This window comes from Myotis brandtii, unplaced genomic scaffold (assembly GCF_000412655.1).
Source record: "Myotis brandtii unplaced genomic scaffold, ASM41265v1 scaffold332, whole genome shotgun sequence".
Lineage (NCBI taxonomy): Eukaryota > Metazoa > Chordata > Mammalia > Chiroptera > Vespertilionidae > Myotis > Myotis brandtii.
In genome coordinates this window covers 2,853,392-2,868,369 of record NW_005362797.1, presented here as the reverse complement: position 1 = coordinate 2,868,369, position 14,978 = coordinate 2,853,392, and the positions used below count along the sequence as shown (strand labels likewise).

Genomic DNA, 14,978 nt, shown 5'->3' with positions numbered 1-14,978 from the left:
ATGTGCCTCTGTTGGGACAAGCACTCTCCTTTGCTATGGACACCGTGCTTGTCCCTGTGCTGGAGAGGTGAGATGGGTCTGGGGGCTCTTCTCATTCGAGAAAAGATGCTCTCATCCCATTTAGCCCATTTGAAATCCTAATGGGAGCCAAGGAGAGATCAGGGGTGAAGACTCCTCTTTTGCTCTCTTCTGTATCTGTAGTACCAAGAGCAGTGCCAGGCATGGGGAATGCTTACAAATTGTTGAACAAACTAATAACACACATTCGCATGCATATTGTTACACGCACATACAACATGAGGAGGTTGACTTCTTATCGAATCTTGGATTTCAAGATAAGCTCTACTCCAGGCAATGAGCAACTATAATACTAAGTTCTTCACTTTTAGTTTCTCACAAAGATACTAGTAAACCTTGTATCACTAGAGTTAAGCCTCGTCTATTGAAATATGACCTTACTGTATTTACATGGGAATCTTTTTTAAAATATATTTTATTGATTTTTTTACAGAGAGAAAGGGAGAGGGATAGAGAGTTAGCAACATCGATGAGAGAGAAACATCGATCAGTTGCCTCCTGCACACCTCCCGCTGAGGATGTGCCCGCAACCAAGGTACATGCCCTTGACCGGAATCAAACCCGGGACCCTTCAGTCCGCAGGCCGACGCTCTATCCACTGAGCCAAACCGGTTAGGGCTTACATGGGAATCTTTAGGGGTTTTATCAGGTTTGGGGCAGAGGAGAGTTGAACAAGAAATGTATTTAATATACACCTAAGTAGATGAGAGTTTTTCATGCATCTTTTGAAATTCAACAAATGTTCATTTCAGCATTTCCAGTGTTATCAGGTGCTGTGCAGACATTCTCTGAGGACACAGCAATAAACATGATAAGCATGATGCCTTTATGGATCTACACTCTAATGGGGGGAGAACGGGCATTAAAGAAAAAGTTACACAAACCAAATAGCATTACGTATCCAGTGCAGTGTTTGTGAGCAGCATGGCCCTGCATAACCGGAGCCAGAATCACCTGGGAATATTTCTAAAAACACAGCTTTCTCATTCTCACCACATAGCTACTGAATCAGAAACGATGGGGTGTAGTCCTGAAATCTGGATTTAAAAAAAAAATCTCCCAGTTGATCCTTACCCTAAAGTTTAAGATAGACATATAGTGGAGACACACAAAACACACATTACGACTGTGGTCCAGGGATGCCTAACCTAGTCCGAGGGAACCAGACTGAAGATGAGTAGGGTTAACCAAGCAAGGGGAGATGAGGAGGAGTGCAGAGGGTAAAGGGCAGACAAAGAGCATTCCAGGATGAGGCAATACCACACAGAGTTGGGGAAGGGCTCAGTGACTTTGCTCAACAGTATTAGTTAAAAGGCAAATCAAAACCACCATGAGACATCATTTCACACCCATTAGGAGAGTGATCACAATTTATCACTGGCAAGCAACTGAGTGATACTTGGGATCAAATTACAAAGGGGCGGGGGGAGACAAAATTCAGAAAGACTTATTACTGTTGGACTTTTCCCCCTTTCTCGGGGACTTTATTTACTTAAGGGACAAATATTTATTGAAGTTTTACTCAGTTTGTAGAAATCCTGCCACAGGAAAAAAAGTCAACCTGTATTAATTCTATTTGCAGAAATCTGGTAAATTCAAACAGTGTGCTAATAAGTCTAATCGGAAGCAGTGTAATTGCACAAAGGATCAGAAGCTTTCATATGCTGTTGCTTTCTCAGATTGCAGAGAAAAGGTAAAGTAATTTTTAATTACCTGAAGACAATGCTTTCATATTACTTAGATTTTTTGAAATGTGCATTTTGGTTACATATGAAAACTATGACATAGAAATAATGTCTTCTTATGATATAGAACTAAATGTGATACAGAGCTAAAAAAGATCTGGATTTAATTGTCCTCACACAAGTTAATTAACATCACCTGTAAAATAGAACAATACTTGCACTGCCCTGTCCTTTTCACAGGTTCTTATAAATATACCCATTCATATCTACATGAAAACAATTTGTAACTTATCAAACACCCCATCCACTACATTACGGCGAACATTGATTCATTCAAAAATATTTATTATATCAGGTCTTGGATAATAGAAGTTAAAACCCTTATTGTCAAGAAGTTCAGTCTGGTAGTGGTAACAAAATACATCCTATATAATAAAAGACTAATATACAAATTGACCGAATGGCAGAATAATCAGTCGCTATGACATGCACTGATCACCAGAGGGCAGATGCTCAACGCAGGACCTGCCCCCTGATGGTCAGTGCGCTCCCACAGGGGGAGCACTACTCAGCCAGAAACCAGGCTCACAACTGGCAAGCATAGCAGCAGTGGTGGAAGCCTCTCCCGCCTCCACAGCAGCGCTAAGAATGTCCAGGGTTAAGAATGTCCAGTGCTTAGGCCGAGTGGGCCTAAGCCATCAGCTGGACATCCCCCAAGGGCTCCCAGACTGCGAGAGGGTGCAGGACGGGCTCAGGGACTCCCTTGAGTGCACGAATTTCATGCACCAGGCCTCTAGTGACAGTATACTACGTTGGTGAAGAGGATGGGTTGTCTCAAATATTTCCTTCTGTTAGTCTCAAAGCATTCAAAGATGTATCAAGTTCATGTTGGTGTTTGCATTAGCTAAGTTCAGTGTGTACTTAGTAGTGCTTTCAAGTAGATCTACTTCAAATGTCTTGTAAAACTTTATATATATTAAGTGATTTATCTTTACATGTAATAAAATATATAGCATTATATTAAGTGATTTATCTCAAAATGGGCATAGGGTCACAGTCAGTAAATTATGAGTGCTGCTGTTACATACCTCTACAACTCCCCCCTTGCTGAATTACAATAATATTTCTCGAGCATTTACTGTCTACTAAACACTGCTCTGAGCTGTCACCATGATTTCATTTGAAGAACAGCAAAGCCAGGTAATTTGCCAAAGGTCATATCATTCATATGTGATCGAGTTAGATTTGAACTCTGACTCCAGAGCCTGAGTAAATAAAATCCCCAAGAAGGGGAAAAAGTCCAATAATAATAAGTCTTTCTGAATTTTGTCTCCTAGCTTTGTAAGCTGCTTACCAGTAATAAATTGTGACAGCTACCCTAATGGGTATGAAATGGTGCCTCCTGGTGGTTTTGATTTGTCTTTTGCTAATAACTAATAATGTTGAGCACAGTTACTGAACCCTTCCCCATCTCTGCCCTTTGTGCACGGTATTTGACTGACAGGGAGAGAGGTATGAGGGAGCCAGACAGTATCCAGGCCATGCAGTATCTTATGGGATATAGGTTAGTCAAAAAAGTCAAGTCCTGTGAAAAAGGCCCATAGAAAGTTATGAATTTTGTTAGCACATGTTTGCATAGTACTTTTGGAGTTCACATTGATTCTGCTGTATATAAGAAGCCCATTTCATTTAGAGTAGCCAAACTCTTGGGAATGTAGCTATGCGTTCTTTACCAGGAAATCAAATTAGTATTGAAGTTTCCAAATTTACATTCATTCTTGGCATTTGTCTTTTAGGTTCCTCGTTTTAAGTTTCCAGTTCTGCAATATCCAGTTTCTTTGGATATTTACAGTGAGGATGGACACATCCCAATGGAAACTCCATATCTGGTTACTGTGATGGAAGTGAATGGGAGGAAACACTGGGAAATCAGTAGGGTTTGCTTCTTTTCTATAATTATTTTTATCTTATAAGTGGTGTTGTTATTACCTAGATAAGGGGTTTACAAGAACTGCACAAAAGACAGCCAGGAGATCTTTGGAAAAGAATTTGAATCAGTTGACACATTGCTGTTCATTCTACTTCTATTATCTTCCACTTATTTCATCATCACTTCCAGTGACCTAGACTCTATGGCATAAAAGCATTTTTGAAGAATTTAAATGTGGAATATTTGAAATCTCTTTTGTAGATTTGTAGCAAAAATGATTGATTGGATTTCTGCTACATGTTGGCCTAAGTGTCCCCTTTCACAGGAGACTACAAAAGGTGTTGCCAGATAATCTATTGGATATATCTTCTAATTATATAAGGAAATTTCTTAAAGATTTTATGGTAAAATAATTGGAAAGATACTGAAATATTTTTAAATAAGAATGAAATTTTCCACAATTCAATTTTACCTCAAATATGTAGGCTTTTATTGCATCTTTTGTGATTGTTTATGTATGAATACTTTAAGGCGATCAAGTGATAGACAGATCAATAGAGTTAAATGAAATTTTAATCAGTCATTAATGTTACCAAATATCCAGACTTTTGATATTCAGTGAGTCTTACTCTATCCAACATATGCATTTTGGAATGAAAAATTAATAAAGAAAACTAAATATTTTGCTTTAACTAACATCCCATTCTCTATGGTATACTGGAAACTGCTATTACCAACTTTTGAGCACTGATTCTTAAGCCTTCAAGCATTTTGAATACTGGTTGTTAAACCACTGGTAGCTTGAAATTAGCTATGGTGAGAGTATTTACACCACAGCAATTGGCAAATGCTACAATCATAGCTTTTTTTTTCTTTAAATCCTGCAATTTCTAACTCCAACACTACACATCTGGGTTTAGAAAGAACTATAAGAAAGGCAGGAATAACTGATAACTTTTTTGGGAAAAGGTTTCAATTATCTTATTGTGAAACTTTCCAGCCACCTTATTTTAAATCACTTACCAACCACTAAGGCAGTGGTTCTCAACCTTCCTAATGCCGCAACCCTTTAATACAGTTTCTCATGTTGTAGTGACCCCCAATTTCATTGTTACAAGTTGAACATAATTAAAGCATAGTGATTAATCACAAAAACAATATGTAATTATATTTGTGTTTTCCAATGGTCTTAGGCGACCCCTGTGAAAGGGTCGTTCGACCCCCCAAAGGGGTCGCGACCCACAGGTTGAGAACCACTGCACTAAGGTGATGCTGAAGTTATCTCATTACCAAAGACACAAAGTATGTGTAGGTTAGGACTGGTCAGGAGCATGGAGCTGGAAGGAACGGTCAGCCTGAATTTAGGTGACCAGAGGTCTTGTCTGTTTCAATAATACCACTGAAAAGATGTAATGCAAGATATGAGGCCTAATCTCCCGTAAATGTGTACTCCACGAAGTCAAATAGAACTAAAAATACAGGATAGCTTAGTCATGTCATGGAGTGAAATCTTTTGTTGTATCTCAATGTCTGTAACAAGTTTTATACAAAGTGAGAAAATAGCATACGTGGGCCTAAAATATACTTCATGTACTTTTAGAACACACTGTACCAGAAAATGTAAGGAGACTGAAAAATTACTTAGAATCTATTCTTCATGTTCCAGTATATAATCCTTTAGGCCTCAACTTAAGCGTAAAGGTAAGTGGGCAGCATTTTTGTTTTTCTTGTTTTGAGTTTAAATAAAATGTATATGTCTAGCCCTGGCCAGGTAGCTCAGTTGGTTAGAGCATCATCCCAATACTCCATGGTATGGGTTCAATCCCTGGTTAGTGCACATACAAAAATAAACTGTCTGGCTGGTGTGGCTCAGTGGTTGAGTGTTGACCTATGAACTAGGAGGTCACAGTTTGATTCCTGGTCAGGGCACATGCTCAGGTTTCAGGCTCAATCCCCCAGTAGGGGGCATGCAGGAGACAGCCGATCAATGATTCTCTCTTGTCATTATGTTTCTATCTCTCTCTTCCTCTCCCTTCCTCTCTGAAATCAATAAAAATATATATATTTTTTTAAATCAACCAATGAATTCATAAAGAAGTGGGTCTCTGAAATCAATAAAAATATATATATTTTTTTAAAATCAACCAATGAATGCATAAAGAAGTGGGACAACAAATCAGTGTTTCTCTCTCTCTTCCTCTCTCTCTCTCATCTCTATCCTCCCTTCCTCCCTCTCCCTTCCTCTCTCTCTCTAAAAAAAATCAATAAATAAAAATTTACAATTTTTTAAAAGTGTATATGTCTAAACCAGTGGTTCTCAACCTTCTAGCCCTTTAACTACAGTTCCTCATGTTGTGACCCAACCATAAAATTATTTTCGTTGCTACTTTATAACTGTAATGTTGCTACTGTTATGAATCATAATGTAAATATCTGATATGCAGGATGGTCTTAGGTGACCCCTGTGAAAGGGTCGTTTGACCGCCAAAGGGGTCGCAACCCACAGGTTGAGAACCGCTGGTCTAAACTAAGATTGGTCTTAGTTTTAACGTATATGGATAAACAGCATCCTTAAAGTATATGGAGAGTGTTTATTTTTTTCTCCATTTCCTTCGATGTTATTATTTCTAAAGGTATCTGAAAGTTGAATTTAGCATTAACTTATGATTTTTTGAGCTGATAGACAAGACCAATACGTTATCTATCAAGGTGGAGCAGAAGGGTGTTTCCAAAAGTTAGGGGGAAATGGGCTCTGGTTCCAGCTGCCTATTCAGACACATGAAGTTGGTATGATCTAAGTAACTGTTGAGAAAGCCAATAAAAGTTAGGGGACCTATTAAAACCATGCATATGAGGATTAGCTCAACGTATGCATCGAGGCCATGTTGGGTTTCCTATCTCTGTTTCTTCATTCTAAAAGTGCAGTAGCAACGATTTCATCCTTCTGTTTCAAACTCTTGTCCTTCTCCCTCCATTTTTATTTTGAAAATACAGTATATGCTCAGAGCCTTCAGGGGACTGGAATTTTTAATGCAACATCTGTGGGCAAAGGGGCCCCAGTATATACTTTTACTTAAAGGGACATACATGTCAATGCTGCTAATGACCCGGTATGTTTATTCCACAGGGCTCTGAGCTTTTCCACTTCAGAGTGTCCGTTGTTCCAGGAGTCACTTTTTGTAACTTAGTTGAAGAATTTCAGGTACAGTGAACACACAGGTATCAAGTGGAGTGGTGGCTGAGGAAATAACAGAGCAGGCATCTGTCCAAAAGACACTGGAGATTAAAAATGGCAGGATCTGTGTGTGGACAAGGCCTGGAGACAGGGGGCCTGAAGAACGGTGGTGACATTGTCAGAGATGATGTAGTTAGGGCGCGCGACAGGTGGCAGGACCCATCGATGCTGGGGACATTTTAATAAGCATCTGTATTTATTTTTGTTCCCTCTCCATCTACCATATTTATCTAGGTTTTCTGACTGTTAATGCCCTTCCTCTCACCCTCCCCTTCCCATAGTCCCATGCGTCTGTAAAAATTACAGTTTCCAGTGCTCCCCTGCCTCTGGGTAGGTGCATTGTAAGAGTAGAGTGTTGAATCTTCCCAAAGCTGTCAAGGTCTAAAGAACGTGGAACCAAAGTCAGCCTCCCCAAATCACCCTATGACAGTGATGGCGAACCTTTTGAGTTCGGCGTGTCAGCATTTTGAAAAACCCTAACTTAACTCTGGTGCCGTGTCACATATAGAAATTTTTTGATATTTGCAACCATAGTAAAACAAAGACTTATATTTTTGATATTTATTTTATATATTTAAATGCCATTTAACAAAGAAAAATCAACCAAAACCGGCAAGGGGCGGCCCTGCAGGACTCAGCGCCTTGGCGGCCGGCCGGGTGCTCTGGGTCTGGTGGGGGTTTGTGGACAGGCTTGTCCACTTTAATTTTTTGCCCAGAACAGGTCCCCTTGATTCCTCCTGACCCCCCAGCCCCTGCCCAGTTCAATCTCCCCCTTTCCTGCTCTTTGAAAGGGACAGGCCTTTTGACCCCATGGTGCACGTAAGGCAGTGATGGTGAACCTTTTGAGCTCGGCGTGTCAGCATTTTGAAAAACCCTAACTTAACTCTGGTGCCGTGTCACATATAGAAATTTTTTGATATTTGCAACCATAGTAAAACAAAGACTTATATTTTTGATATTTATTTTATATATGTAAATGCCATTTAACAAAGAAAAATCAACAAAAAAAATGAGTTCGCGTGTCACCTCTGACACACGTGTCACAGGTTCGCCATCACTGGCCTATGGTGTGCAATGACTCGTTTTGGCTTACTCGTACAATGACATCTGCCGCCTGTGGGGAATGGGAAGGATTGAGGATTTGATTGCATTGCTCGACTACTCATTCATTGTCAAATACTGATGCCACATTATCAATAACAAAATCAGCCTTCCGCCGGCCCCCACCTCCTTTCCTTTCGCTGTCCTGGCCCTGCCCCAAGCCCAGCCCCAGCGACGAATCTCAGACCTGCGGTGCTGAGAGGCCATGGCAGCAGTGCAGATGCCCAAGATCCTGAGAGAAAACCCACCCCACTAGAGAGAGGAAATAGGAAATAGGATCTATGAAGCACGTCAGAGGGAATCCCATGATTTTCCTCTTTCTCTTCTCACCTCTTTGTTCCAAAGGCAGCCCCAGGTTTAGGGAACAGCACAATAGTACAGGGGACCACGAGGGAACTTAGCCAACACTGAAGAAGCAGAACAGAGGGATGGAGGGAAAGACGGATTAATTACAATGCTCCCTCTGATGTTCCCTAGCCTTAGCACAGAAAAGAAAGGTCACTTTTGTAATTACACATAGCACACGATTGTCTTTCTCATTGGCTACAGACTAGGTCTTTCTTAATAAAACCAAATATCCAATCTCCTCTGATGACCCAGCTCAGGAGAGATTTTTCTTATCTTGGAGTGCCGTAATGAAGACCACATTCAAAATCTAACATTTTTCTCTCAAATCCCCAACAATTCCAGTGCCATTGGATACATAATCGGAGCTCTAAAGTACCACAGGAGATGGTTAAGCCAGTTAATCCATTATGAAGACGATAATTATCTTTCCAGATTAGAAAGGGGTTTCTCACTGCTTTCCACACCACTTGGCCAAATCTACCTTTTAAATTGTGTTGCTTATGACACCTACTTCTGCTACCAGTGTTCAAGATTCTTTTAGTTGCATAAAGCAACCTCATTTTTTTTTTTTTAAGACAGGCTGGTAGTTAAGATTACTCCGGCAATGTATTGCGCCCATATGGACTGACAGCTTGAAAAGGAGGCTGTTAGAGTGGTTTATTTATGCAACGTGAGGCAATAAACCTCGCGGTGGCAATATTGGAAGTGGACTGGAAATGGTGAATCTGAAAGGGATTGTGGGAGAATTGATGGCAGATAGGGTCTGTTTCTGAGAAAACAGCTACCTCCTTGGGTCACTGGGAGGATGGTGGTACCTTTCACTTGCGTTTCACCCCTATCAATCCTTTTCCTGTGCTAATCCAATGAGCATTTTCCCACACTCCCCACTGTTCCATTTCCACTCAACTCCACTTCCTTCTGCCTCAAAAGATGATCTTGCTTCCGACTTCACCCAGAAAGCATACGCCACTGGGCTGGCAGCACCTTCGTCTCCACAGGCGCCCACTTCTGCATTTCACAGGCATGGAACCCATTCTCATCCAGAGGCGCCTCTGTGCCCCTCTGTCAGTCATCCCATCTCTCCTCTAGGAACTTGTCTACTAATTATCCGTTCAGGCAGAGAAACCATTTTGAATACAGAGAAACGTTTCTCTGTTTTAGCACGCAGATAGAGGATTTTCTAAAGAGAGGACAGCTAGAATGTTCCTTCTGCTCCTTCTCTTCCGGGAGCTCACTTATTGGTTGAGATCCTGCTCAGGAAGCGCCTTCCCTGACTATGTGAGACCGTTCAACGTGTCCTGGCCCTGTTCCCACGGCACTGGGCTTGGTCCTCCAGAACCCTTGGTCCTCCAGGAAGTTGTCCCGCCATCTGTGGTGCTATCTGCCTCCTCTGCCCCTAAAGACACAGGATAAAAGCATAGGACGATAAGGAGAATTCTTCTTTCCTGTCTATTGTGCGCAAGTTCCTACTTAACCAAATTATCAAGAGGCTTTCCAAGCTTTGTGGCTGCTGAATAAGTCTGGGCAGAATTTTGCTAAATGCCTACTAGTGTCCCCACCGTGTGGGAACCATAAAGTTCAGTGTTTTGAATTATTAGATTCAGAAAGCTTAAAGACTTTGCTTTTTTCTGTTGCAGATTTACGTCGATGAAGTGCCGCTGCAATTTCCAGGACACACACTTATTGCCATCGCCACCGCTGTGGTGCTGGTGTGCTTAATTTATGCGACATTTATGTTTCGAATACGTACTGTAAGCCCAGGTGAAAGATACCGGAAATTCATTATAAGAAACAAAGCGAACTTAACAAATATCAGTACCAGTCAGTTGCCTAAATTATGAAAATCTGAAGAGTGAATTTAGGATTACCTTCATCTTCTCTTTACTTTCTTGCTTTATTAGACAATTCCTAGAACAACATGTTCATATAAAAACTAGATAAAAGATGACAGAATTGGCGTTCAAACTCAAAATTGCCCTCTGTCAATGTCTGGGCAGAATTTTGCTAAATGCCTACTAGTGTCCCCACCGTGTGGGAACCATAAAGTTCAGTGTTTTGAATTATTAGATTCAGAAAGCTTAAAGACTTTGCTTTTTTCTGTTGCAGATTTACGTCGATGAAGTGCCGCTGCAATTTCCAGGACACACACTTATTGCCATCGCCACCGCTGTGGTGCTGGTGTGCTTAATTTATGCGACATTTATGTTTCGAATACGTACTGTAAGCCCAGGTGAAAGATACCGGAAATTCATTATAAGAAACAAAGCGAACTTAACAAATATCAGTACCAGTCAGTTGCCTAAATTATGAAAATCTGAAGAGTGAATTTAGGATTACCTTCATCTTCTCTTTACTTTCTTGCTTTATTAGACAATTCCCAGAACAACGTATTTACATGTTCATATAAAAACTAGATAAAAAACTACAGAATTGACGTTCAAACTCAAAATTGCCCTCTGTCAATGTGTTTGCCATTTTGTTCTCTTATTTTAAACCCATCGAAAATTGTTCTGTCAACCCTTCTATCAAGGATTTTTCCTTGAGAGTCTTAGAAAAATATGAAATGATAACCATCTCCGGGTGAGTTAGGTTTTCTGTATTTTTTGGCTTTTGTTGACTGGAGCCCGTTCTGTGGGATCTGAACGCCTGAGCCTCGCTCTCTCCACGGGGAGTAGGAGCGGCCCGCGGGCCTGCCAGGGCATGACAGGTGGTGACGGAGGCTAACCTGCAGGTGAGCTTTCAGAGCATCGTGAGAATTAAAGTCGGAGCCAGTGGGGTTTCTCAAAGCAATTTCACAAGCCGATTGTAGTACTAGCGAGAGGGGAACATGACCTCCATCACGGGGGTGTTGGAAGGACACGGCATCTGGGCGCGTATTGCTTTACAAACCTCCATGCAGCGTGTAGAATTCCAAAGATGAACCTCTGTGTGCTGTCCGACTGCCTGTTCCCAAGCTGCCAGAAGATGGCCGTCCATTCCGGGAGCAGTCACGCTCCTGGAGAAGCTCAGGAGCAGCAGCCCCGGAGGAGAGGCGGGGATCGAGCCCAGAAGAGCCAGTTCTGAGAGCTGGGAATCATGGCTGTGCTGTACATCATGAAAGTTCTTTGGAGAGGCCTGGGAGCGAGGTAGACACAAGAATGAGACTCGGGAGCCAGACATCTGCGGTGTGGCCCTGCATTGCCACCTAGCATGGTGCCGATCAGTCAGTCCAATGCCCGCGAAGCCCAGCTACAGCCTCAGCTGGCACACTGAGTACAGTAGCACTATGACAATGAACTGGGATCCTGTTACGTTCTTCAGTCTTTGATCAAACATCTCAAAACTCCCAGCCCATAAAAATTTCCCCAGAGAGTTGACCATAAAATGAACACATTTCTATAACTTGCAAGTCCATGGTGTAACTCTTTTCTGTCCTGATGATGCTTAACACCCTCCCACTTATTTTGCGTCGGAATCCACCATTCGACTAAGAATGGGGCCCAGGAGGGATTTTGAGATTTAGCCTGCAAGGGAGGCACATGGGGACGTGGCAAAGGTTTCACCGAAAGAAGCATTTTTTTTTTACTTTTCTCTTTTTTTTTTCAATGTCTCCCCATTCACAATACAGACCAGGCAAAGAGCCTGAGCTGAGGTGTATATGGGGTAAGTTTACTCTGCCTCCTATTTCTGTACAGTCAGTGTAAGAACACAGCCTGTGGTAAGCACCAGGAGGCCCCCAAAGAAGCATTTGAACGTTATTTGGCTGGCCGAGAGTATAGTCAGCTTTTGCAGCGGCAGCACCCTTCCAGCCTTAGTTCTCAGTGGGGGTGACAATAAACACGTGTTTCCTGCTCACCAGTCCGTGGGTTGGCCTGGGCAGGCCTGCTCCAGGCAGGTCTGTCCCACATGTTCGCCCTCTGGAAGGCGGGCTGAAGGGCAGCAGTCACCTGGCAGCTCTTCTCATGGCCCAGGACCAGACACCAGACCCAGCCAAACCATCTGAACGGTCTGAAGCAAGGGGTGCACATCATGTCCCATTAGCCAAATCAAATCACGCTGCCCCTTGCCCTGTGCCAGTGGGACAGGGATGTGTTCTACTCTCACTCCAAATATCAAGTTTTTAGGATCCCACTCTTACCTGGATGTTTTCATAGCTATTGCCCCGTGATCAACTCCACAATTTAGTGACATAATAACCATTTTATTGGCTCAAGATGGTGTAGTCTGGGCTGAGCTTAGCTGCCTGGTTCTTCTGGTCTTGCCAGGAGTCACTTGCACATGGCCTTCAGCAGGCAGGGGCTGGGCTCCACTGAGCACCTGGTGTCTGAGCTTCTTTCTCTCTCTGTGTGGTCTCAGGGCCTCTCCCTTCTCAAAAAACCAACCCACATGACCTCCCTATGTAGCTTCTCTATCAGGGCAGCTGGAGCCCTTATCAAGGCGCCTAAAAATGCAAAAGAGGGAGCTGTCACACTTAGGCCTAGTGCCAGCACAATGTTACCCACACCCTACTGGCTAAAGGACGTCTAGCCCAGATTCAAGGGGAGAGGACTATGCATGATCATGACTATTGACAGGTGAGGTTGGTTCATTGAAGGCCACCAGTGCAACAGACTATCAGAAACCACCTGCTCCGCAAGCCCAGGCTCCTTTGTATGCTGGGGCTTCCTAACTCCCCTATCTGGCTCCTCAGCTGGTTTGACTGGAGTAGCTGTGGGCTGGCCAGGCATCTGTCTCCCCACATGGCCTCTCCGTGGAGGTCGCTTAGGCTGACTTACAGACTTGTGCTGTCATCGCAAGTGGACTTCCTACGTGGAGGTTGGCTTCCAAAACACAAACATGGGAGCTGCCTGATCTTCTTTAATATTTGGACAAGGAAGTCTCCGAATGTCTCTTCTGCTTCATTCTATTGGTCAAGGTGTCCCGACGCCAGCCCAGATCCAAAGGGAGGAGAAATACACTCCGTCTCTTTGGAGCGGCAAGGTGACACTGCAAAAGAGCCTATGGGGCCCTAGCCAGTTTGGCTCCAGTGGATAGAGCAGTGATGGCGAACCTATGACACGCGTGTCAGAGGTGACACGCGAACTCATTTTTTTGGTTGATTTTTCTTTGTTAAATGGCATTTAAATATATAAAATAAATATCAGAAATATAAGTCTTTGTTTTACTATGGTTGCAAATATCAAAAAATTTCTATATGTGATACGGCACCAGAGTTAAGTTAGGATTTTCAAAATGCTGACACGCCGAGCTCAAAAGGTTCACCATCACTGGGATAGAGCATCAGCCTGCGGACGGAAGGGTCCCAGGTTTGATTCCGGCCAAGGGCACATACCTGGGTTGCATACCTGGGTTGCGGGCTTGATCCCCAGTGTGGGGCATGCAGGAGGCAGCCGATCGATGATTCTCTCTCATCATTGATGTTTCTCTCTCTCCCTCCCCCTTCCTCTCTGAAATCAATAAAAATATATTTTTTAAAAAAAAGATCCTATGGGTCAGGAGGAATTGTTGCAGTCATCTTTGGAAATGTAAGCTGCCACACTTTGATGTTCACCAAAGAAATCTACTTGGGCTGTGGACTCAACTAGCAACCTACTTCGGAGATCCACAATATCAGTTTTGCACCAGCTCTTCATCGTCTCAGCTTTTGACCACCAGGCAATGAAAGCTTCATTCCGAAGGATCACAAAATAGCTCTGACCAAGACTATTTTGTATAGACTGATGATTTTGAAATTTGAGTTTGTCAGCACCAGCAGAAGCCACCATTCAAACCTGAAGAACCACCATTTCTCTTTCAGTATCCACCTCCCTCCCCCCAACCCAAACCCATGTCGTGTCACACTCAGTGGGCCCAAGACCCTGCACTACCCAGGCAGCTCCAGGCTGCAGCAGCAGGCACCCCTGGTCATTTTCACACACGGCCATTGTGCGACTAAGTTCCACCCCACCACACCTTCCGTCTCTGGGTCTCTGCCCCAAGGGAAAATCCTAAGCAAGAATTGGCTGAAGGAGTCTAAAGAGGTTGGTTGTTCATAGATGGATCAGCTATGGTCAGGGCACAGGGTCACGCAACGCAGACCTAGCCTTCTGCTCATTGGGACCATTCCCAGAGAAGAAGAAGAAAATCATTTATCAGCTTGGCAAGGCCTCCACTTGGTGAGGAACAGGAAACGTTGCATGCAGCCCATGGGGAGCAGAGAGGATGCCTGAGAGGTGAGTATCAGGGACTGTGAAAATGGAAGCAACGGCTAACTGCAGTGCTGCACCGACTGAAAGGGGGGGGCGGGGGGTGGGCAGGGGAAGAGCGGGGATTGGTGGACCAGGCTGGAAGCGGGACAAACATTTCTCCTTCCACCTCCAAACAAAGTAGTGTGCCCACCCCATTGGCCCCATCAATGCACCAGCCTTTTCACCAGTAGCTCCCAATGTGCAGCCGTGGCCCAGGCGGGGCAGGGCAGGGGTGCTGCCAGTCACCTAAGCTCAGCACCTTAGTTTATCCACCTCTCCCCCAACCCCGCTGGTGTGAGGAGCAAATATTGAAGGACAGGTATGCCTTGAGCACTGAGAGGGCTGGCGGTGGAGGCCAACCAGTGTCCTTAGAACCTCAGTCTATCTTAGAATTG

General features: G+C 43.4%; 1 protein-coding gene across 1 annotated transcript in view; it reads left to right on the top strand.

The window, feature by feature from the left end:
- Positions 1-10,218, top strand: part of CATSPERB (catsper channel auxiliary subunit beta) — an 85,888-nt gene extending 75,670 nt beyond the window's left edge. The window contains exons 22-26 of the mRNA XM_005871219.1: positions 1,661-1,771; positions 3,560-3,695; positions 5,294-5,394; positions 6,821-6,895; positions 10,015-10,218. Coding sequence (XP_005871281.1) covers positions 1,661-1,771; positions 3,560-3,695; positions 5,294-5,394; positions 6,821-6,895; positions 10,015-10,218 — 627 coding nt within the window. The remainder of the gene's footprint in view (positions 1-1,660; positions 1,772-3,559; positions 3,696-5,293; positions 5,395-6,820; positions 6,896-10,014) is intronic.
- Positions 10,219-14,978: the final 4,760 nt, after the last annotated feature.